Consider the following 25,115-nt stretch of genomic DNA (forward strand, 5'->3'; position numbering starts at 1 on the left):
TGCTTTTGTTTTTTAGCTTGTGTGTATTTTCCCTTGATCTCATTCTCTGAAGAGGTTGGGCAGTGTTAAATGGAAATTTTCCAAAACACAATCAAACCACCAGCTTTGGCAGGCAGGCCAGATGTTGCGCAAATGTAAGCTGCTCTTTCCAAAGACTTACAATAGCAAGGGGCAACTTTGCTTCCAGACAGTACTGTTCAAAAGCAGTGCAACTCCTCCACTTCGTCCTTTATGGTATAATAGCAGTTATAGTGGACATCACACTGCATATTGCCAGGGAATTTTTCATACAAAGAAACTGCATTTCAGTCTTAATTCTTCTTCCCGTCTGCTTCATGCTTCTGTTTCGAAAATTAATTTGCAACTGTTAATTCTAAATGAGCTACTAAGGAAAAGTTATGTTAATTCCCAAACCTTGGGTTTAAGGAACTTACTTGTATACTTTGACAGCTTGTTATTACCTGAGAGCTCAATGCAATCTTTCTCTTTTAGGCCAGGTATGGTCTTGGGGTGATGGAGATTACGGGAAGCTAGGAAGAGGTGGCAGCGATGGTTGCAAGACTCCCAAACTGATAGAAAAGCTTCAAGACCTGGATGTTGTGAAAGTCCGCTGTGGGAGTCAGTTTTCTATTGCTTTAACCAAAGATGGGCAGGTCTACACCTGGGGCAAAGGTGACAATCAGAGACTTGGGCATGGAACAGAAGAGCATGTTCGATATCCCAAAATGTTGGAAGGCTTGAAAGGTAAGTTGCACAATATTGCTGGTTAGTTTTTTTCCAAGTTAAACCTGGCAAATGCCAGAAGCCATTGGTTTCTGAGGGAACAGTTTTATTATTTATCATGTGTTTTATCCCGGCTCTTAAAAATTATACCACCACACTTTACTGATGTTAAATTATAACTTGCTTGAACTGACAATAAATACTAAATATCCTTTTTATCTCTTAATATTGTATTTTTCTCATTTCAACTAATATTTTGTAACATTCTTTTAACACTTAGAGCTCTCTTTTTGAGTCTCTTGCTTTCTCTGTTAATTTTTTTTCTGTCAGCCTAGTTGAGGAATTTTTATTTTTGAAACTTAAGGTTGCATCTCTGCAACCATGTGCATGCTTAACATCCTGAGTAGTCGTTGAAAACCATGGGGACTATGCATGTACTTAATGTTAGTTGTGAGCATGTTTAACTAGCTCACCTAAGGACACATTTATTTCCTGTGTTTTTTAAAAATGAGGAAACCTGAGATGCCTTTTGAACAGGTGAAAGGACTTTACTAATATTTATTGTTCTGTTGTGATCAGATTACCTCCTTGAAAAGAAATTCTGAACTGTGTAATCTTAATCATGATACTCTCCAGTCTCTTTAGGGTTGGAGGAAACCAAATTAGAAAAGTTTGCCAGTATTTATATTATTAAATCGGCAACAAAGCTAAATCGATACAAAATGGCACAAGAAGGATGTGGCCTAATAAACTGTAGCACTTAAATTGCTCAAGTCTCTCAAACACTTGAATTTTTTTGGTGATCACTTTCAATCTAGCTATTAAAGGTAGAGGTAAAAGAGTTTGATATATTAACCCTTCTTACTTTTTGTGTGTGGTTATAATAAATGATAAGGAAAATGTTCATCTGATTTGTTTTTTGTTAATACATATTGTGCATGGTAAGTAAAGTTTAACACATGACTATTCCTACCAGGGAAGAAAGTAATAGATGTGGCAGCTGGATCTACCCATTGCTTAGCACTTACTGAGGATAGTGAAGTACATAGCTGGGGAAGTAATGATCAATGCCAGCATTTTGACACTTTGCGGATTACCAAACCTGAACCCACTGCTCTTCCAGGATTAGACACAAAACACATAGTTGGAATTGCTTGTGGACCTGCCCAGGTAAGCTTGTTAATTCCTTCTACCCTGTTCTGTGCATTACACCAGCATTGCGCAGTAATTCCTTTGCTGTCAGTCTGGCGCACAGATGTCTCCTGCTACTAACAGATGAAGATTTGTAAAAAAAAAAAAAAAAAGAAAAAGTAAAACATGTGCCGTTAATTCTCCAAAAAGGGCTGGCTAGTTTTCCCTTTCAGTGAAACATCCTGAGTAGTTAAACGTTTAACTAGTTTCATTCTTAAATTAACACTAGAAGAATATTTAAACTCCAAACAAAAGAGGAATAGGATATTTGGCCTGGTCTAAGGAGGACTCTAAGAAACATGATAGGAAATAGTAGTTTTCTGAGATTGTTGTATGTTTTTTAGCTGTTGGCATAGTGTGAAGGGTAGGTTGCTGTCTACCACTGCTGTACTTTTTCTTACTGAAATGTGTAAAATCACAAAATTATCTCTTAAGTCTAGTTCCCTAGAGTGGTGGTTAACTGTGTTAGTCTGAAGTAAGGCAGAAAGGAGGGCAGGATGGCACCTTGGAGACTAACTGCTTCAGAAGCATGAGCTTTTGTAGGTGATGGCAACTGACAAAGTAAGCTGTTGCCTACAGATGCTTGTGCCTCTCTGAACCACTTAGTTTCTTAAAGGAGTTGTAGCCTTTTAATTTCTTTAATAGGAAAAATAGGAAAAGTAACTAACTTAAACTCTTCCTTTTCATGCATAGAGTTTTGCTTGGTCATCTTGTTCTGAATGGTCCATTGGTTTGCGCGTGCCTTTTGTGGTGGATGTTTGCCCAATGACATTTGAACAACTAGACCTTTTACTGAGACAAGTGACTGAAGGAATGGATGGTACCTCTGACTGGCCACCGCCACAGGAGAAGGAATGTATGGCTGTAGCCACTTTAAACCTTTTGAGACTTCAGGTACTGTAGCTTTCTGATGTGTTGACTTTTTTTATTCTGATAAAAATGCTATACCAATGTGCTTGAAGAAAATAGTGAGCTGGATGAGTAGCATGGGGCTGGTCTCTGTCCCAGATTGGGCCCGCAGACTTGGCCGTGTGTGCTGGATCTGGTGCTAGGTGCAGCATGCATGCCAAATCCAGATTGTAGTGTGTAACCAGAAGTTGGAAAGCTAAGGTTGGCTTTTCAGTCTTCATTTCAATTTTTTTAGTTGCTCAGAAGTGCAATGCTTTTTTAACAGGCTTTTTTTCTTAGTGTTTGATTTAGGATGAACTATATACAACTAAAATGTAAATTGATTAAGCTTGGGTGTATGCTGAACAAACTCTTCCCCTTCCCATTCCCTTCCCCACCCCCCAAAAAGTCTGTATGTTTAACATGGCTTTTAATGTATCCTTTAAAAATGAGCATCTCTGAGGAATTTGGCACTTCTGGTTTGCTTTTAGAAGAGGGTCACTTTGTCTGTGATGTCACAGAATGTTGTGATCTAGTATTAATAAGCAATTTACAACTTAATCATCAGCTTTCTTAGCATGCCGCGGTTGCGATGGAGATGCAGAATGTAACTACGTTTTCTGTTCTCTTTAAATGCTGTTTTCTATTTAGATGTATTGCTATTCAGTGCCTGTGTGACAGACACTTCTAACTTCCACTTCTTTACATAATCTCTAAATTGAACTTTTTTTTTTCTTTTAGCTTCATGCTGCTATTAGTCATCAGGTTGATCCAGAATGTCTTGGCTTGGGTTTAGGCAGTGTCCTGCTGAATAGCCTGAAACAAACAGTGGTAACTTTAGCAAGTAATGCTGGAGTTCTTAATACTGTGCAGTCAGCTGCCCAAGCTGTGTTGCAGAGTGGATGGTCTGTGCTGCTGCCAACAGCAGAAGAACGAGCTAGGGCTCTTTCAGCTCTGTTACCCAGTGCAGGTATGTCTAACAATGGAATATCTTATGGTGTCTAAGGGGATTTTGTACCTCTGGGAAGCGCAGTACAAAGCCTGCTCTATGCATACTCTATTCTGAACCAGAAGTAATGCAACTGTGTTAATGGCTGAGAAGAAGAGTTTATTGGTATGCATATAGTAGTGCACTAAGGCCAGCTGCCCTGCTTCCAGTTTGGGAAGCTGGTGGTCACAGAGTGTCTCAGCACCAAGCTGCCAGGTAGTGTCATTCAGTGGTACAGGCATATCATAAATTTCTTGTCCATTAATTTACGCTCTTCCTTTAGTTTCAGGAAATGAAATGAATGTAAGTCCAGGCCGTCGATTTATGATTGACCTCTTGGTGGGCAGTTTGATGGCTGATGGAGGTTTAGAATCTGCATTAAATGCTGCTATCACTGCAGAAATTCAGGTATTGTTCAACAATATTATAATTTACTATATAGCTAGAATACACTGACTTTTTTGACCTGAGCAATTAAGAGAATTTGATAATAGGATTTAATATTTCAACCCCTGCTATGTTTTGAATAAATAAATTGCTTGTACATTATTTTTTATAAATAAGTTTGCATCAAGGGTCACTGTAAGCAGGTTGTCTAGCCTGATGGTTACCTCAGGCTGGTGTTGCACCCTGAAGATCTCCCATATAAAGCACAGTTTTTGAGCGGCATACAAAACCAACCCTTCTGCCCTGTTCCAGGCACTTAGGCTCTGTCCCAGCACTTCCTCACAATTTGCTGCTTTTCTGCTCTCTCCATGGGATTTTAAGCTCTCAGTGGTACACTGTCCAAATACCCTGGAGCTGGCCTTTCAACAGGGCTGACTATTCCTTTTTAAAGGAGCATACTGTTGTGTTACAGTTCGTTTCCTCATTCAGTTTTTTCAAAGCCTCTTTTTAGCTTGACGGTCTACCAAACAGCACTTGTTTCAGAATCACACTACAAGTATGGCTAGGTTTGTGTGTGGTTTCTGTTTTTGTTTTTCATTGACTTCTCTATCTTTACTGGTTGAGTTCACATGTGCGTAGGCACATATCTTTATGAAAACCATATCCAACATGTCAGCTTCAGGGGAGGTCTTGCCTAATCCTCAGCATAGCAGCTCCCTTCTCAGATGTGATGCAGCTTTGCTGGAATCCTACAGTCTCACCATATTATGAGTGGGCAGGGATCAGGTAAATGATATGGATACATAGAATTGTATAATCTTGCTTGAAATGCTTTTAACTCAAACTCTGCCTTGATTTGTGTAATTTATTTGGGGGACACCCACACCAACTAACTCATCCTTTAAAACCCATGAGGATTCTTGAAGCTAAGGAGCCATTACAGAAGTGTTTTTTGTCTTGCCCACAAACTTCCTTCTATAATTAAAAAAAAAAAAAAAAAGTGGTGAAAACATTCTGTAGAGTTAAATACTTTAGAAGTTCCTGTCCTTTGGTGCAATCCCCTAATCCCCTAAGTGTTCTTGTGTTGGTACTGCCTGAGGCTTAAGTACTTCTGTGCTCAATATGTAAGAGACTTGAAATAGGGTAATTTAGATCAGGAGGCAGTCATTAGAACCCTTTTTCAGCTGTGAAAATATAAAATCACCTTTGCTTATCATCAAAAAAGTTCTCTTTTTCTCTCAACCTGTACCAATGGTTGACAAACTGACAAATAAACCTTTTAGAAGAAGAGCCAAGTTCTACAAAGCTCTGCACCTAAGGTGTTGAAGTGTTCTGCATACAGTCAGTTTTTTGTCAGTGAAAATTTTCCCCTTGCTATTGTTTCCAAAGAAGATAACATACCCAGGGCACACAACTTTTATGTTCCTTTGGATTCAGTTTCAGGTGCTTTGTTGAAAGGTTTTGGTATGTACCTCTATGTTATGTAAGATAGTATCTCCTACACAAAGAGGCTGAAAGGCATGCAATGCCTTATCCTCTTCATTAATCTTTCTAATGTGGGAAGGTACATTGCACAAACCAGATGCTATTACTTTGTCAAGGGCCATGCCAATTTATTCTGTGAAAGCATTCCCCCCCATCCTTTTGATTCACTTTTTCTGCTATTTAAGATTGTGTAGAAAACCAGACTCCACCTAGTGCAGCTTGCAGGATATGAACTGTTCATGGTAATAAATAAGTCTGTGTAGAATTTGGGGTTACCATTTTTTTTTTTTTTTTTTTTTTTTAAACCCAGCACTATGGGGTAAGGTTGAAGAACTGTTAGAAGCTTCAATGATACCTTCCTGATACATTTTTTCAGTGCTTTGTAAGACCTATTTCCTTTCTGCCAAAGGTTGATGTAGCTGTTGGATGCACTGGTTTCCCCCAGTATCAAACTTTTGCTCAACCTCTGCAGGACAACCTGTTATCTTTGGATCAAGAAAACTTCTGAGTACTAACTAGAAAAGTGTTGCAGGGGAGGCCAACCTGCAACATGGTGCCTTAAGTGGCATGGGCAATGTCTGTGCAACGCACACAGCCAGATTGGGGAGATATCAGGCAGTACAGTGGCAGACAGGGAAAGGAATAGAAAGCAGAGCAGCAGCCATATCGGGGAGCACAGGACAGGGAGCAGAAAGCAGAATAGCATATCAGGTAGGGCAAGGCACTTGGAGAGGGTGTGGGCACTTGTGGGGCTAACTTGTGGCATATCTGTCAAAAAGTGGACCCCCCACTATTTTAGAGTATGTCTACAGCAGGGGCGAGCAATTATTTTGGGCAGAGAATCGCTTAACAAGTTTTTGGCGAGCTGTTGGAGGCTGCATAGGTAGCCCTGCCCCTTAACAGTTGCCCTGCCCCGCTGGTTGCCACATTGGGACCAGAAGTCCTGTCCCCTGTGCGAGCCGGGTCAGGCCCCGGGCCCTTTTCGTTGCTCTGCACACGGGCTGTGGCCGGCAGCCCGGGCAGGCCGGGTTGGAGAGGGCGGGCGCCGAGGTAGAATTAGGCACAGACACTTAACGGTTGATTTTAAGATTGTTTACTTACACCAAGATGGACGCAGTGCAGGCTGAGAACTTGCTTGAGTTGCGGTTACAACAGAAAACACGAACAATCACCTGGAGTTTGCTAGGCTCCACGCAGACAAAACACGAACAATCACGTGGAGTTTGCTAGGCTCCACGTAGACAGAACTCTGGATGTCCAGGACAAGCGCGCATAAACTCGTCGATACGTCTTATAGTAGGCTCCGTTCGAAGACAGGAAGAGGTGGGCGATGGATCAGGCCGCCAAACTCCTCTGAGCAACACACAGGGTTTCTATTACCCTGCCGCGCACACCCAGAGTCCCCACGAGATGGATGCGGAGTCCTCTTCAACTTGGGTGGAAACTGCTCAAGCCTCTTATACGGCTAGCAGGCCAATCGCTAGTCGCCACGTGTGAATAATTTAGCACTAGCCAATTGCAGGGCATGAATTTGCATACGACGAGCGGGAACTCCTTTGCACCGTGCATTTCTGTGTTGCAAAGAAAATGCACCCTGCAAAGACAACTGCAAAGTGGCGGGAACTCTCCTTTGCATGCGGGTTCTCTGCGCAGCAGAACTCCTCCGTGCATTGAAGCTGTAAACCCATGGGGATAATTCTTAGTGTCGAAGCACACGCAAAAAATCAGACCTTTGGGTCATGACATCCCCTAACCCCTGGCCTTTGCCACTGGAAGTGTCGTGTGTCGTCCTCTTCCTGCCCCCCTCCCTCTCTTTTTGGAAGGGGGGGTTGCCATCTTAAAACCAGGAAAAAAAGAATCCTACATTAGAAGTCAAGCACCTATTATCATATATTTTGATTTTATTACAAAAATATTTGTCATGACTTGTGATTGCGTATTGTATATAGAAGGGATTGCATAATAATTAAAAAAAAAAAATTCACTCTTTTAGTGTATGTATGGTGGGGTGTGGGGGGGTTGAGTGTGGTTGTGTAGTGGGAATAGGGTATGTTGGGGTGTATGTATATGTCATTGGGGGTTGTAGGGGCAGGGTGTGGGTTGTGAGGGAGGGTGGGGGGTGTAGGGACCCTGCACACACTCCCCCTATGGGTGAGAGCCACTATATAATAGTGTGTGTGTTGCTTTCCCTGAACTACTCCTATGAGAAGTGGTTTTATATTATACCCTATAATTTCAGGTAGTTGTGTAGTGTGCTCTGTGTGTGGGTTTTTTTTTAAAGGTGATATTTTGCTTTGCAGGACATTGAGGCAAAAAAAGAAGCCCAGAAAGAAAAAGAAATTGATGAGCAGGAGGCAAATGCGTCGACACTTCACAGGAGTAGGACTCCTTTGGACAAGGACCTTATTAATACTGGAATCTATGAGTCTGCAGGAAAGCAGACTTTACCTTTGGTCCAACTAATTCAGCAATTATTGAGGTAAACTGTTTTAAATTTGTCACTTTTGTGGGTCTCTCGTTTTTGCAGGAAAAATATTTTTACATGTATTTTGTGCAATGTGCAGCTAAAAAGAAAATAAACAGGTAAGTTTACCTGGTGGTAGAGAGTGCTTGTTTCCCCCCTCAGACTTTTTAGCTAGGAATTTAGAACATTAGTCTAAAGGCTAAGAAAATGAGCTTTTTTTCCCAGTTTTTGTTTTTATGGATGTAAAGACCTGCAATGGCTATTTGTAAATCTAGGCTGTGTGGCTTTTGTCTTGCTGCTTGATGTTGATGCTTGTTCCATTACTGCAAAGAATGCATAATAAAGAGAACGGAGAGAATAGTCAGCACCTGCTTGCAACAAACTGCAATACTGGCATGAATTGGATATGGAGCAAGATAACAAGACCTCTGAGACATGCTAACTTTATTGCTTTGGGGGTAGGGTGTGTAGAGAAAGTTGTTACACTTGTCACTAAGGAGGCGAGGCTCTGAGGAAAGCCTGGCTCCTTGGTGAGACATACCAGTACTGCATAGAAGGAAGAAATTAAAGGATCAGAATGTTCAAGTTTATCTCACTGTATTACTTAAATGTGACTTAATCAGCATCATGAGCGTGCAACCCAGAACTTATTGACATAACAGTTGCCCTTTATAACATACTTTTATAATGCTTCTACATCAACTAGAAACATTGCTTCGCAAACTATAGCCAAACTAAAGGATGTGGCCCGTCGTATTTCTTCCTGTCTGGATCATGAACATTACAGCAAAGAGCGATCCGCTTCTTTGGACCTGTTGCTACGTTTTCAGCGCTTACTTGTTAGTAAACTTTATCCAGGAGTGTGTGTCGGACACGTCCCAAATACATCTGGTAAGTTACAAACATAACTCTAAGCATTTCTATAACAATTGTAAGCAAGTTTTTCCTGTTTGATTTATAAATGGAGCTACACTAGTTTTTTTTTTTTTAACCTGTTATGCTTCAATCACTTTGAATGGTAAACAAACAGTATACAAACAGTGCTCAAAACATATGGGGCAGGTACATTATTATGCAAGTCACTTCGCACATATTATCAGAAAGCTATTGCAGCTTACCAATTTTAGTACATTTACATTGAAGTTATTCTCTGACAAAGAATGTGATTGTATTGCATTGTAAGACCCAGATGTTTCCTGATTGGATCATTTTGATGTCAGAGCTGAGAGAGATTTTCATTTCAGAAAGACCAGTATTATCATTGAGGCTAATAATGTCAGCATGATTTCTGTAAGGGTTTAGAAAAAGAGAGGGTGTGCGCCTGGTGGACAACAGTTGTGTTTTTCTCATCGTAGGGACCAGGATCTTTTAGTGTATTGAGGAGATGAAAAGAAACAGAACAAAGAGAGAATTGGAACAGTCCGAACCATGAGGACAAAAAATGAATTACAAGAAGTTAGGCATCCTAAAGATTCTGTATTAGCTCACATGAGAAATTTGGCTTGCACACTAGTTTAACCTGACCCATAGTTTTCAAAATTTCTTTGGGATTCTAAGTGGTTTGATCGATTTCTGTAATACCCCAAATGAACTTTGGAGTCTGTCCTTGTGTAGTACAAGTAAGATTGATCTCTTCCCTTCCCTGTCTTTGATAGGTCCTGAGCTTCTTGGAGTTGGTTCTTTGCTGAAGAAGTACACAGCACTTCTGTGCACGCACATTGGCGATATACTGCCTGTAGCAATCAGCATTGCTTTCACTAGTCACAGGCATTTTGCAGAAGTTTCTCGTGTTGTAGATGGAGATTTAACAGGTACCTCTCTTCTGGAAAAGTTCTGTTTTTCTCATTGCCTTCAAATTATTTGGTAGATGATTCCTCAGGCTATTAATAAAGAGTAAAAAAAAACAAAATAAAACAAACCCTAAAAAACCCCATCATAAATTGGTCCCTATGAGTTGAAAACTTGGAAGGAGGGCAGTGATAAAAGAGAAGTGAACAGTGATTTCTAAAGCAGTAAGTAAAAGGTGCAGTTAATTGCTAGGGATCTGTCTCGGAGGCAGCTAATTGCAGATATGTTTGGGCTTAAATCTGAATGTTTCCATTTTCTAGGTGTTCTCCTTCCAGAGCTGGTAGTTTCTATAGAGTTGCTTCTCAGTAAAAATGCTGTGCTAATGCAGGAAGCTGGTGCTATCCCTCTCTTGGCTGGCTTGCTCGAACATCTGGACAGATTTAACCAGCTTGCCCCTGGAAAAGAGAGAGATGACAATGAGGATTTAGCATGGCCTGGAATAATGGGTATGTTCCTTTCCAAAGCTTTTTGAATATTTTTTAGGTCTTCACACACAGTTTCTGAAAGTAATATGCTTCTAATATGTAGTGCTCTGTCTTATGAAGGAGAGTAAAGCCTCTTAAATATACTATTCATGAAAACTATAAAGCTTCCCTTCAGCAGCTGTCCCTTAGCTTCCTCTCTTATAAGTGCTAATATTGTGTTTGTAAGGACTTTGCAAATTATTTTGATTGATAATTTTAATGAAAAATGAAACTTTAGCCCAAAATATTTATGAATTTGGGTCAAATTCAGCAAATATTCAGCTGAATTAAAAAAAAAAAAAAAAAGAAAAAAAAAGGAAAATGTTTAAACCAAGCATTTTGCCTTTTCAAGTTAGATTCACAAGGGAAGTTACACACATGGGATATTCACAAAATTCAGGATGGAGGAAAGGTGGTGGTGGTGGTAGCGATATCACCCTGTTTCCTCCTCCTCTGTAATTCATTTGGATCGTACTGCTTGGAATATGGGAAAAATAGTGGGTTAAAATCCTTTCTCTGCCTTGTTCAGCACAGCAGGACTGGAGTGTTGTAGCTGTCATAGTTCAGGATGTTTGTAAAAATTTAGGCTTTTTAAGGTAATCTTTTCTTTGACCATCTTTTGTAGTTAGAGATGTTAGGCACTTCAAAGTGCCCTACTTCAGGTGTGGGCACTTTGTCCCCAAAAGATAGTCTAATCTCTCCCAACTATGTAATTTAGTCGTTCTCAGCCTTGTAGATTCAAGGTCCCTGTTGAAAAATGCCAGCTGTTAGTTTTTCACTTGCTTTTTTAATGAGTCAGAAATAATAAAACAGTTCTTTTATTGCAGAGAACTCAGAAAAACCACAACAGCTCAGAATATTTTTATACTGGGCTCCTATTTGAAATCTGTCGCGAGATGTAGTTAGCTGAGCTATTCTGAAGTAGAAGGCAGGGTAGATTTGCACCTTTATGAACTAACCAAATGTGGGGAGGGAGGAAGCTGAGGATTTTTTTTGTGAGGTGCAAAGCTCAGTTCATCAGATGCTGTGTAACCATCACTTCTCCGTGCTGCTGCGGCGTACCCCCTGGGGCCTTCCCAAGTACTCCCAGGAGTATGCGTACCCCTGGTTGACAACCCGTGAGCTAGACAGTGAGGCCAGGCACCTTGGTGCCAGTCCCAGCTCTGGAAAAAATTGATTACATATATCAATGATATTTTGTGTTTGCATTAAATTGTTGCAGTTGGTGTCAAAAGATAGATGACTTTTTGTGGATTTTGTTTCCTAATAAACTACTGTAAGAGATGAGCCTGCCATTTTAAACTGATTAGAGAGGAAGGTGTTAATTGCTTAGTTTCTGTAAATGCTTTTTTCATTCTTCCTGCTGAAAATTTTGATTCACAACTTTAATTAGATCCACAAATGACTGTGGCCATTTTATTGCAACTTTTAATGCCTGCAAAATGCCACAACGTTTTGTTTGCATAACTTCTTTACATTAAATATAAAGACACACTAAGAGCTTTAAGAGCTGGTATTTGGGGAGGGCCTTACAATTTTATGTTAAAATAGAGAGTAGTTTTGTGTTGTCCTACTTTCTGCTAGGTTCTCTTCATTACTATTTATTCTCCTTTGTAAACAAATCATCCTTCTACACTTAATACATCATACAGGTCACTTGTATTTTTCAGGTTCTCGAGACATGATACTCAGCTTCTTCCAGCCAGAGAAGCTTGGCGGATAGTTTCTAGTATTATCTGATTCAAAACTGAAAATACCAGAACAAACTTGCACTTAATAGTGTTCATTCATTTTGTGAAACTTAAGGTTTTTGGTTGCTCTTGCTGAGAACCTGTTTTGGTAGGTACTCTGTGGGTTTCATGCCACTCCAGACATACAGCTTGTCATTACTTAGCTCGTTCTCTCATACCAGCAGGTAGTACATTTCGCTCATTGATGGACATGCCTCTAATCCAGTGGTTCTCAACCTTTTTGGACTTGAGGCACTCTTGATTGGACTTGAGGTGCCCCTTCATAACTTCTGTGAATTGAGTGGCACACAGTTTTAAAAACTAATTTGTAAGCACTGCAGTATACATCCTTGCAGAGGGCCTGGGGTGTGGGAGGCTGGGACTGGCTAGGCAAGGGCAAGCCTTAGCCTGCACTTATCTGCTTGTTTCCCCACGCCTAATGGCACCCTTTGCAGGATTTGATGGCACCCGGGTTGAAAATCACTGCTGTAATATAGCTGTTCCTCATAGATAGGAAGTTCCATGGGTTGAGCTTCTAGTTATCAATAGCTGATAATTTCCATGAAATTTTCTGGGGAATTTACCTGTTTTGTTTGTCTAGTAAAGTATTTTGATAATTTTGTGCTGTGTTCAGCAGTGCTGCCAGCTTACTCAGCTAGTGGCTGTCTAGTCTGAGTTAAATCAGAGAGCCTTGTTTATTTTATTTCTTTCTCCCTTGTTAAGTTTTTAGGAGATACACTTGTTAAATATGGATTTTTTTGCATATATTAAAAGCTTGGTTAGAATTTTGTCTTTTAAGCATGCCTTTGCAACAAAACGCATTACCAGTCTCTCATAGCCAGGGATCCTGGTTTTCTCTGATTAAAAATTGCAAGTTCTCTGATTAAAAACCCCAAATCCGTGATAAAAATTTAAAGGCCCCCCACAATCCTCTGCAGCACTGCTGGTGCCCTGCACTCCCCCCACAGCCTCAACAGCCCTCCTGATGACCTTCACAACAGCCCCCCAGACCCACAGGCATGCAGGCACAGACATGCAGACACAAAGGCACACACAGACACTGACACCCACCCCAGCAGGTAAATGTGTGTGGGGCAAGGCGGGGTAAAGAGAAGGTGCTGTGGGGGTAGGTCAAGAAGTTGGGGGAGCGTGCTTCTGTGCCCACTCCCAGGAGCAGGGCCATGGGGTGAGGGCAGGGGTGCCACTCTGAGGGCCACACACACGCTGGCTGACCTGACGGGGTTCACACACGGAGGCTGCCACTGCAACTCTGCCACTGCACCCTCTGCTACCATCCCATGGCCAGCCGCACAGCTTTATGGGCAAGTGGCACAGGGCGCGGCAGCAGCAGTGCGGTGGCAACCACCGTGTGCAGGTGACACGCATGCTGCCTGGCTGGAGGGTGGAAAAGGGGGGCTTACATGTAGCGGCTGCCACTGCACCACTGCTTATGCCTCACAACTGGCTGCATGGTACCGCAGCAGTGCAGGGTGGTGGCAACTGCGTGCTAGCTGTGGGGGCTATGTGGGCAAGTGCTGCCACTGCGGAGCCATGTTCTTTGCCCCTGGATCCTAGAGGTAAGTGGGGCTTGGGGGTGGTGGGGCAGGGCTGGGGAAGATGGTTGGAGGCTGAGGGAGTGGGGGGGTGCTTCTGGTACTAGGTGGCATACCACAGCAGGGAGCAGGGCCGGGGGTTGGGGCAGGGGTGCCCCTCTGCAGGGGGCTTTGCGGGCAACTGATGCGGGGCACAGTGTGGTGGTGCCTACTATGTGTTGGTGGTGCGCATGCCACCCGGCTGGCTGCCCAGGGGAGGGGGAAGCTCGCATGCGGCCGGCTGCACAGCTCCATAGCCGGCTCTGCAGCATGGCAAGTGATGGGGCGGGAGGGGCTCATACACGGCAGCTGCTGCAACTCAACTGTAGGGCCGTGTCAGTGGCGATGGCCACTGTGTACAAAATCTCCCAACGCCACCGCGGAGCAGCGCCCGGAGCTGTGCGGCCAGCTGCAGGGTAGCAGCGGCAGTGTGGTGGCGGCTGGGCAGCACGCAGCCATCCCCACCACCATCTTGCACCGTTTCTGCTGTCAGATCAATGAGGAGGGGTCAGTGTTGGGATAAAGGGAATATTTTCAAAGTATCAGGCACTAGGTAATTTAATTATTTCAGGTTTGTCAGAGTTTATAGTTGGCAGGAACACAGTTGACAAACTATTAACTAGGGATATAAATATAGTTTAAAAATATTAATTTAACCTCAAATTATACTGGTTAAATGATTAATTGGTAACACAGCAGCTCAGACACAGTTGCTGCTCTGGGCTCCTGGGGCCCTTTGAGGGGAGTGGGGAAGGAAGCAAGCCCAGTCAGACAACAGGGCTCATGGGAAGCCCTGCACTGGGAGGGAAGGAGCATCTGTGAACCAGCAGCTAATTGCTTAATTGCAGAGTCATTAGGCTGCTCCCTCTTTTCCTCTTATGCTGTGGGCACTAGTCCCTTTTGCCTCTTCCCTTCTCCTGGTCCTTTCCTCTCTTTTGTCTGCCCTGCTGCCTTTTGATTTCTGTTGGGGCACCACGGGGTTTCCCTTCCCCCACCTTCCCTGCCAGACTGTGCCCACCCCAAGCTAATGGGTTATCACTGCACTTATTAGTTAAATCAGCAGTTCCCAAACTTTGACAGATTGCGCACCACCAATTTAAAATGATAAAAATTTGCTGGTGGTACTTAAGGTTGTGTCATACGAAGTAATTTAAATCTGTTAACACGTACCACTGACAGGTGGTCTGCACACCACTGGTGTTGTGTGTACCACCAATTGGGAACCTCCGAGTTAAATTATTAATTTTTTAACCTTTCACATTCCCTGCTATTAACTAATCATTTTTCATATTACTAGATCAGGGAAAGCGATAGACAGGGACTAGTGACTGCTGCTCACAGGACTACAGGAACACCTCCATGAGACATGGTATCACCAGTGTTCTTACGTGAATTCATATGATAGTGCTTTCATGAACAAACTGCTAGTAAAGGAAAAATTAAACAAGTCATTAGCCAGATCAAGCTAAAAGTACAAACGCAGCATTTCAGATGTTATTCAAGAGTGTTAAGCTAATTGTAATTCTTATTTGTGAATATAGGGTACCAAACTGCATAATATTTACAGATTCTGATGGGAATTTTATGTTGGTGATGGGTTACTCAGTACAAACACAAAGTGTCTCATTTGTTAGCCAACATACACAATATTAAAGTTTAAAATTAGGAGGATTTTTTTCTCTAAAACCCCTCATCACAGGCTCCAAAGGGTAGGAGTGAAGAAAAAAGCTCAAACTATCTTCTGCTGGCCATGTGCCAGCATTTAAACTGGCAGGTGGCATTTGATCTTAATGACCACAGAGCAGATGATGCCACATGCAGGTAAACAAGATGGCCCAGTTAGGGGAGGCTGCAAAGCTGCATGGGGGAAACAATTGGCAGACCATAGAATAAATTGGAGCACAGGTAAGCCCACAGATGTTTCCTTGAGGATACTTAGACTGAGATTAAAATTTACCCTCTGTTGAAACAGATAACATTTCCTGCTTTAGAGGGGTTCCTGCTTTGTTTCGGGGGTTGTCAATATGAACACAACTTGATTTTATTTATGGATTTATTTATCAATTTTTAACCGAGCTTTTGTTGAGAAGGGTGGGATATAAATTTAAAAAATACCGTGTGGCACTTGGGTTCAGAGTGAGCTAGAAGGCCTCATACACAAGCACGTAGTAAAGCTTGCTGGACTGGAATTGAGAGGGGAAACATGAATAAAATGACCTATATTCAGAACTGTAATGCTCAGTGCTAACCCCTCTTACTGCAGTTTAAATAAACCATTTCAAACAGGGCAATATCCTGGCTTTACTGAAGTATGATACTGTAAATCACTGCTAAGAGACTATAACATATAGGAAAAATGATTGAATTCTTTATTCATGTTACTTTTTTAAGAGCCTATTCATGGATATCTGAGTCTTAAAATATTCCAGAAATCAAGTGGTCCCTGCATAGAAATATAGGGTTTATTGACACAACCTTTAAGAAATGCCTAGTAAAGCTTTATTTCTAGGTGTTAAATGACTTCAATTGTTTTCTCTTTTAGTAGAAAGTTCCTGATTTACAACACTTGTCAAATTCAATTTTTTTCTTGCTTGCTTTCATACAGCTCTCATTTTATTTGGAACAGAATATTTAGGCAGTAAGTACAGAAGTAATTTAGTTTATTAAAATTGTTCCCCTCTATAGCATTAAGATTTTTCAGCACAAAGCAATTTTCATGTAACACAGTCGGTTTCAATTTTCCTTTGGAGTGCAGAGTTCATCTGTGGAAGATGAGTGATACATGTCAGTCAGGTTCTCCATGGATGAAAGACTCTCTCTCAACTGCAATCTTTTCAGTTTCTTATGTGGAGCTGGCTGGTTTCCTGGCCTCCTCAATCTCCAAGAAATTTTCCCTTCCTGAAGCAACTTTGATTAGCATTTGGGATCCAGTGCCAACATTTTCTATACAGATTTCCTGTGAAGGACTTGCTTAAAGAAATTCCTCTCTCTAGGAGGGGAAGATTATTGTTTAGGGTGACTTTATTGCAGAGCGTATAAAGTCTTCCTTGGGATCTGTTGATCTTCCAAGGGAGGCTGCTACTCTTTCCCCATGCTATGTTGATGGAGGTCACATTTTAAATATAAAATGTTTTTTCTGTTTGGTCACAATAGTTATTTTGCATCACTTATTGATGGTTGGTGTCTTTATTACTGGGTAGCTAAAACTTTTGATTGTGACCTTTTAGATTTCCAGGGATAGCTGTATCATTTAAACATGTCAGATGTCCCAGGTTATGTTCTTTTCACTACTCCAGTACATGGCATCCGTATTTTAGATTCAACTTCAACAACTTCAGTTCATTTCAGAATTTTATAATGTTCAATGTTGGCAAAATTGTTGGCATTATATTTTTTTTTTAATATGTTTTGATCTGGTTTTTCTGTTGAGGTCTTGCAACATTCAATGGCAGCTATTAGACTGCTAAAACTGTTTCTTTTTGTTTCTGTGTACAATATTTTAATCTTGAAGTATCATATTTTTATTTTTAATTAACTTAATTCAAAGCAAGATTATTTATATGTCAACCTCAGGGAGGAAGCTTCAACCAGATTTTTCGTTATATTAAGAACCCTACAATCCTCCAAGTCCTTGATCAAATTAATATTCTAGTTCTAAACACCAGTATTTTACCATTTCAAATCACTCCTGCATTCACGATAAGCAACTTGAGTATCATCATACCTTCTATTGTTAAAACATAACATGGTTTAAGCATTTAAAACCTGTTCTGGATTATGAACATGTATATACACTTTATCAACCTTTCCATATTGAACTTGATTGCAGTACTTTTCAATAGTAACAGGACTACAGTTCATCTTAAACTTTTAACTCAAATACTTAGCATAGTGCTTTAAACTAAAATTCTACTCAGAATTCTAATTATGATACTATAAAAGAAGAACCATATTGGTAGATATTGAACAATATCACCATAATTTTCCTTTAAAGAATAAGGATGATGATTGGGGGCAGGGGGAAGGGTAATTAAAATGGTGGAATTCAACTCAATCTTCGTTCATAAAAAAAAATAATTTATTTTGTGCATGATGTATGTTTAACCAGGTACTTGCGCTACTACAGTATAACCTCATAAATCCAGCATGCTTGGGACCAAGCACCTGCCGGAAATGCGAAAATTCCAGATTTTTAAAACCGGAGGTGCAGGGGTGGGGGGTAGCAGTGGCTGGTCCCACACCAGTGGCCGCATGCAGAACAGTGGCATGGGGTGGTTGATGATGGCAGCAGCTGCCATGTGCAAACTTTCCCCTCTGCGTCTGGAGAATGGAGGGAGAAGCTTAAAAAGTGCTGGATTTTTGAGAATTACGGATTTTTGATATCTAGATTTAGGTTATACTGTAGGTAGTATAACCTAAATCCAGATATCAAGAGTATGATCAATCTTTGGATGAGGTTATACTGTAGGTAGTATTAGAAGCTTAGCCTAAAATAAGTGTCTGTCCGCCTGTCCGTCTGTCATGCTCTGGGCCAATTGCAGATGTGCTGCCGAGAGGGTGCGCACCGATTGGCTGTGAGGGCTTGGAGTGTTATGGACGGAGGGAGCTGCTGTGCCACCATGCCCCCTCCCCCAATAATAGCCAGCAGGGAGGGGGAGGCGGTGGGGAAGAGGAGAAGGAGGCATTTCCTGTGGTAGTGCCTGTCCCTCCCCTCCCCCCGCAGTGCTGTTACACCTGGCCCTGACAACAGCTGGTGGGGGAGGTGGCGGGGATGGAGGTGGGGAGGCATGTTGCTGGGTGTTGGTGGCTGCCCCCATGTGCAATCTCCCTTCCCCTCCCCCTTGCTCCTGGGAGCTGGCAGCAGTGCGGGTGGTGGGGGTGCATGTATAAGTACTGGAAGCAGTGCGGGAGGTGAAGGGGGCATGGGACTGGGGGTGGGGGGAGTGCACGGGGCTGGATGGAGGGGGTGGGGGGTAGGGGGTGCACTTGGGGCTAGAAGTGGACCGGTTGCACCACAGGGCGCTGGGTGGTGGTGCTCCGGCCTGGCCCAGCCCCCCACCCCTCTTAATTTACCAAAGCAATGTTTGAAGCTTAGTACAATGTTGATTTCTTTTGGAGTCTAGCTATAAATGAGATGGGGACTAGGGGAAATCTTTTTCTTTGTATGATTTTTGGCTGAAGTGTCAAAAGCTGGAAAAATGTGGCAATTTTTTCCTTCTTTGAAATATATTTCTTGTTGAAAAGAATAGAGATGTATTCCATCAGGAAAAACCTATACATTAATTAGCAGAAAGAGAATACTACTAATAACATGCTTTTAAAGGTTCACCCAGTGGCTTATTTGGCTTTGTAAATATAGACACTTTTGTTTTCTTACTAACCCAACTGTGTCACCATTTTTGCTTGAAAAGAAATGGAAGGATATTATAATCAAAAATAGATGCTCACATGCTGTAGCACAATGAATCTAAGATTTCTTTGGGAGAAATTGAGAAGACCGGTATTTAAGTATGTCTGTTCAGATTGATTGATTGCTGTGGGTGCATAGGGGTAGTTGAGGAGGTACAAACTCTATTTTTTAATTTACTAGCTGAAAGTAAGATGTAGAATTTATCTTAACTTTCTTCCAAAGCACTGATGGATTGTTGCTCAGGTTGGAAATGGGTGAATGGAAGTAGCGTCTGTGTACCAGTACATTAGTGAAGTGTTATGAATGTCAGCTAAACCTTTGCATGCCTGTAATCCTCTCCAACGTTCTGTGACCTGAGGACAAGGAATTTGTACCAAGGGCTGTCACAGCAACTTTATAGACTTTTTTGGAACTGGCACAAAAGGTTACTTTGACAATCCTTTGAGATGCATGTGGTGAGGAGTGGAGCAAGTGTATGTGGCTGTATTTTAGGCTGAAGTGTTAATAGGACTTTCTCTTGAGCACAGCCAAATGGAACTGACTGAAGTCAACATCAGGAGACATGTTTCCTCTCTTGATATGTACACTTCATCAGCTTGTGGTGAGAGTGAACAGTAAGGGCTGTAACAAAATCAAGGAATTTGCCATTTTATGTCCTTTCCTCTGGCATAAAATTCTAGTACTTTAAATCAAATAATAGTTGTTGGGGTAAATGTCAGAATGCTCCTGGTATAGACTAAATATGCAGAAAAGTAGATATATGGAGCTTATTATTGTGACAGTTGAAAATTGTCTGTGTGATAAGTGCTTGCTGAAAGCTCTGTGAAAACTAGACCAAGTGTTTTTCTGTCTTTTGTTCAGATATTAAGCTATATGTTGTTGTTAAGAGCCTAAATAAAGTCAGAGATGTAGTGAAGCCTTGTATGTAGTAAGGCCTAGTAAACTTAACAAAGCCTTGCAGAAGTAGTGGGCCCTGTGGCATAGTAAAAATTAACGTTATCAGAAGAATGCAAGGCTTGTACTGCTATTGGTCAGTCCTAAGAATAATTACAATGGGAGAATCTGGATGGCTGTAAGTTATCAGCATAGCTCAAAAGTTTTATAAATTGGCTAGCACATCTGGAAATCATTAAAAGGAAGATGCAGCTCTGTAAAAGAAGCTACTGATTTAAGATTAGCTGCTGACCTAGATTTGGTGGGCCCGTGAATCTCAAGAAGCCTGAGGACTAAATACCAGGGTCCTTCCTGGTACCCCTTGGACAGCGCTGATTTGAGGATGCCTGACTTTGCTAAACTTTGTAGAAAAAGAACTTGTCATACATCAGGCATCAAAAAGGACTGCCAATAACTTGCCAACACAAATTATTATTGTTTGTCATTGTCTTATTATACTATGCATAGTAGTGTTTTTGTTAAGTCAGTAAACCTTTCTTACCTTTTACTCCCGACCACACGCTCAATCCCGAACCCTCTGCAGGCGGCTTGGGCAATTGTACAGTTTAATACTTGCCATACTACCAAAAGGAAATTAAGGCATCGATTAGTGGTTCTTATCTTTTCTAGGTTTAGGACGCTCTCTCTAAATTTTTTGATTTTGGCAACAACTTGGTTAAGAACCACTGTAGTGCTTCGTTTGGTTGCACACAAGACATTTCCACTTTCACCTCAACAGTCATGAAACTTACTTAGCATTCTGGCTGAGAGCCACTGGTGTAGCCACATCTGGGATTTCTACATTTTCTATGAATCTGGACAACAATCTATATAGTCATGTATCTGATGCCCCTGCCACATGCTACACCTAAGAGGTGATTAACCATGTAATCATGTTTTAAGTTGTGATCTAGCCATACATTCAATCAGTTAATGATTGTTTTAATCACAGTTAATGGTGTGATTAAAACAAGGAATAAGCCACAAAATTATTCCACAAAAAATATGTACTAAATAACCTCATGGCTCATTCCTATCGCACCACTAATTGAACTTGTGGCCTGGTGCTCCTCTGTGGCTGGGAGCCCTATCAGCTGATGAAGGCTTGCAACCACGGGGTTGCCCCATGCACTCCTGTGTCTAGTAGCCTGCAGCTGATAGTGCTGCACCCTATGTACTCCCATGGCTGTAAGTCCTGTCAGCTGATGTGGCTTGAAGCCACAGGGGTGCCCCATATTCCCCCATAGTTTGCTCCCGTGGTTAGAAGTCCTGTCGGCTGAGCTTGCTGCTTGCTAGTTACTGGTGCAAGGGGAGCCTGGGATCATGATCCTGGGCTTTCGCTGCACTGGCAGTGAGGTGACTGGATCTGATGCTGAATCCCAGTCATGCCTTCTGCCATATGTGTGGCATGGCAGGAGATGCAATTGTATGGATCATGCATCAGATCAGGATCATGCACGATCCACACAAAGGCATGCGATTGTATGGATCGTGCATGCCTTTACCTGAATGTCTGGCAGAGGCCTGATTAAGTCTAAAGCAGTGGAGTGCCTGTCAGATGTATTGGCAGTCAAATTAATTTGTGAATCTAGGATTTAAAAAAAAACCAAAATACTTTGACAAAGGATGTGTCATTTTATAATATCTTATCCTGGATTCTCTCTTCGGTGTGTAGAAGTGATTTTGCCAGTTTCTCCTAAAACAGTGTTAACAATAATATACTTGCAATAAAAACATTTGTTTTCTTATTTTATCAATAGGTTCATTTTTTACTGGCCAGAGCAGCAGAAATAATGAAGAGGTGACACTTATACGTAAAGCTGATCTAGAGAATCATAATAAAGATGGAGGCTTCTGGACTGTGATTGATGGAAAAGTGTATGATATAAAGGACTTTCAGACACAATCTTTAACTGGGAATAGTGTACTTGGTGAGATTCAGCAACCATATTTAAGATTCTATTTGTATCTATATCTTAATATAAAGTACATTTTACTAAACACAATTGGCATAAATAGCTATTTTGGAACTATTGCATTCTTTTTATAGCCCAGTTTGCAGGTGAAGACCCTGTTGTTGCTTTGGAAGCTGCCTTACAATTTGAGGACACACGCGAGTCAATGCATGCCTTCTGTGTTGGCCAGTATATGGAGGTAAAGTGATTAAATAACCTATGGCACCACATGTTTAGAATAACAAGCTATTTAAAAAAAGAAACTGGAGTTTTTTTCAATCTCTAGGGCTGGTGGCAGGCTTAGTAGCAATCCTAAAGCTAAAAACCAAATGGTTGCAATTGACTGACACACAAATTTCTTTTAGTGTGATGCTATAAATGTATGGTTGTATTAATAGTTAATTACCATAAGTGCTTTCTTAGGTAAAGGACAGGCTCACTTTAAAATTTTCTTTTTTAGTTTATTTTTTGCTTGATATTTATTCTTTTTAGCCTGACCAAGAAGTGATTACAACACCTGATCTTGGCAGTCTATCATCACCTCTCATAGACACAGAAAGAAATCTGGGTCTTCTCCTGGGACTGCATGCTTCCTACCTAGCAATGAGTACACCACTTTCTCCTGTGGAAGTTGAATGTGCCAGTAAGCCAAACTTTATTTCCAGTTAAATTAGAAGTAATTAATGTATGTATTTTATATACTTATATGCAATATCTTATGATAAGCAAGTAGGAAACAGGATAGACCAGGCTAAATGATAGCCTGTAACTTAATCAGGACTTCACCTTTTGGCCTTTCTTTGGTTTAGACTCTAAAGACCTTTTATTTCTTCCTTTGACAATTACAGAGCTCTTTTGCATACTAGTAACTTCATTTTCCCCTTTGATTTACTCTTCCTCTTTCTTTTTCTTTTATTGCAGACATTCAGCTGTCTCTTCTGTTTGTTTCTGTAATTAACTCAATTTTATTTGGGTGTAAATAAATAGCTGCTCTCCTGGGCATTTCTTGCTTTCAGAACAGTACATTGTGTTACCTTCTCAATCTGGCCTTCTGAAAAGCAGTTGATGTAAGAATGAATACTTCCCATGAGTGACTGGTGCCTCCTGAATCTGGGGGGGCATGTGCACCCCCTACCAGTCGCCTGTGATACTTCCTGTATAGTTATAGTTTATTCCATACTATGGGTATGAACAAACGATGCGTTTATATTGGCAAATGGCCTTAAACCTCTTCGTTATAGCCGTAGACTGATATAACATGGTGTAACCTTACCCAGGTAATGCCAGTTTACTTCCAACATTCCTGGAGTCATGGAAACTGGGTGTGATGCATCCCTTAACTTCGTTATAAAGGCACTGCTTTTTCTTAAATGTCTGCTTAAATCTCATCTGGCTATCCACCACAAAGTTACCCACCCAGGAGCAATGCTCCTATCTATTGCTCCACTAACTGGAAATACATAGAGGTCTTCTACTTCATTGTTGTTGGTATCAGGAGCCCTATGTAAAATCACAAGGAATCAAGATGTGTATGATGCTGTATGGTGAAGACAGTTGGCTGTGGCCATCTGCATAGTGGACAGTGGTGTATGCAAAGTATTTAAATTACTGCTCTAAGAGGTAAAAGGAATAGGCTGCTATTTGAGACATGGGCACAAGATGCAAAATGCCATATATTTCCCAGCAAATTGGCAGTGATTTGCCACTGATCCCAGCACCGAGCCACATTGTGGCTGATTCCAAGTGTAATGAAGACACAGCAGTCATGTGGAGGAGGCCTGGGGGAGGGGTGTGGGGGGTGGTAAGGATCTCATTTGAAGCATGGACCTGAAGGTAATCCCCCTGTCTACCCATGCAGTCAGACAGGGGCCAAACTTGCCCTTCCCTTCACAAACTGCAGTGCTGAAATTCCTACTATTAACCAGGCAGGTAAGTGATGAATTCATATCACCATAGAATTCCCAAAGTACCCCAAAGTAAATACTTTCATGGAACTAGATGGACACTGCAGGTATATACCAATATCGCAAGAGACTGGGATCATATCTGCTTAGGTAATATAGGCAGATTTTTCAGTGTACTTAGTGCTCAAGTCAAGCCCTAACTTTTTTCTTGGAGAGTGCTGACTACTTCTCCCCTTACGTGGCTATTCTAATCCATTGTTATGGGGCTTTTGTGGGTACCTTCCTGATAAATAGCATCAGTACATCAAATAAATGCTTTTTCTAAGGTTTGGGCAGCCTGGGAATCATGAATTTATGCAGGGCGCCTGCAGTCTCATTGTGATGCTCCACAAGCTCATGAAGATGCTAGACTTGTGCACACCCCAGTATAGAGCCAGAGCAGAGCAGTCATGTCACTCGCCTGCTTGCACTCCTCCTCGCTTGGTAACAGCATAGCAGGAGCAGCTAGGTGTAGGTATTCGCCATTGCTAGGGTGTCCTAAAACTGGGAAGGGTATCTGTGACTAACATCTTAGGGCACTTTTACACATGCTCCGGAGGTGGGGGGAGGGGGAAGAACCTTAGGCAGAGGGAGAAAAAAAATTAGTGGGGGTGCTGAGCTCACCCCCCCCTTGCAGGAAAGTCTGTGGGGGGAGGGGGGAGGAGAAGGGAGTGGGGCTGGGGCTGGGCCCAGGATTGGGGCTGGGGCCTGCTTCGCCTGTCCCTTCCCCCTGTGCCCGGGGTCATTGCCCGGCACTACTCCCCTGCCCCAGCTGCTTCCCTGTACCAGCCCTAGCCCGGTACCTTCTGGGGGGAGGGGCCCCAGAGCCAGGGGCTGGAGTGGAGCCAGCCTCGGCTGCGTCACCAGGTCAGTGGGCATGAAGCCCGCAGGACCCCCGCACCCACCCTGTCCCTCTCAGAGTCATTCCTGGGAAGAGCCTGGTGCAGCCCCAGCCTGCAATGGCAGCCCACCCTGCCCTGCACGGTGCTGGGGGCGTACGTGCTGCACCCCCCCACCCCCCCCTGCCTCCTAGGGTGGGTGCAGCAGCAGGAGCTATGCCTCTGGAGTGAACCACTTGCAGCTCAGTCCCAAACCCTGCCGGCTGCGCAGCTCC

General features: G+C 42.1%; 1 protein-coding gene across 4 annotated transcripts in view; it reads left to right on the forward strand.

Moving 5' to 3' along the window:
• Nucleotides 1-25,115, forward strand: part of HERC2 (HECT and RLD domain containing E3 ubiquitin protein ligase 2) — a 194,051-nt gene that overhangs the window by 61,067 nt on the left and 107,869 nt on the right. For all 4 annotated transcript variants that reach the window (XM_059720957.1, XM_059720960.1, XM_059720959.1 and 1 more), the window contains exons 15-26: nucleotides 493-744; nucleotides 1,700-1,893; nucleotides 2,608-2,808; nucleotides 3,544-3,772; nucleotides 4,074-4,198; nucleotides 7,963-8,141; nucleotides 8,833-9,017; nucleotides 9,782-9,937; nucleotides 10,235-10,420; nucleotides 21,864-22,034; nucleotides 22,154-22,257; nucleotides 22,551-22,701. In XM_059720957.1, coding sequence (XP_059576940.1) covers nucleotides 493-744; nucleotides 1,700-1,893; nucleotides 2,608-2,808; nucleotides 3,544-3,772; nucleotides 4,074-4,198; nucleotides 7,963-8,141; nucleotides 8,833-9,017; nucleotides 9,782-9,937; nucleotides 10,235-10,420; nucleotides 21,864-22,034; nucleotides 22,154-22,257; nucleotides 22,551-22,701 — 2,133 coding nt within the window. The remainder of the gene's footprint in view (nucleotides 1-492; nucleotides 745-1,699; nucleotides 1,894-2,607; nucleotides 2,809-3,543; nucleotides 3,773-4,073; nucleotides 4,199-7,962; nucleotides 8,142-8,832; nucleotides 9,018-9,781; nucleotides 9,938-10,234; nucleotides 10,421-21,863; nucleotides 22,035-22,153; nucleotides 22,258-22,550; nucleotides 22,702-25,115) is intronic.

The sequence above is a fragment of the Alligator mississippiensis genome, chromosome 1 (genome assembly GCF_030867095.1).
Source record: "Alligator mississippiensis isolate rAllMis1 chromosome 1, rAllMis1, whole genome shotgun sequence".
NCBI classification, from domain to species: domain Eukaryota; kingdom Metazoa; phylum Chordata; order Crocodylia; family Alligatoridae; genus Alligator; species Alligator mississippiensis.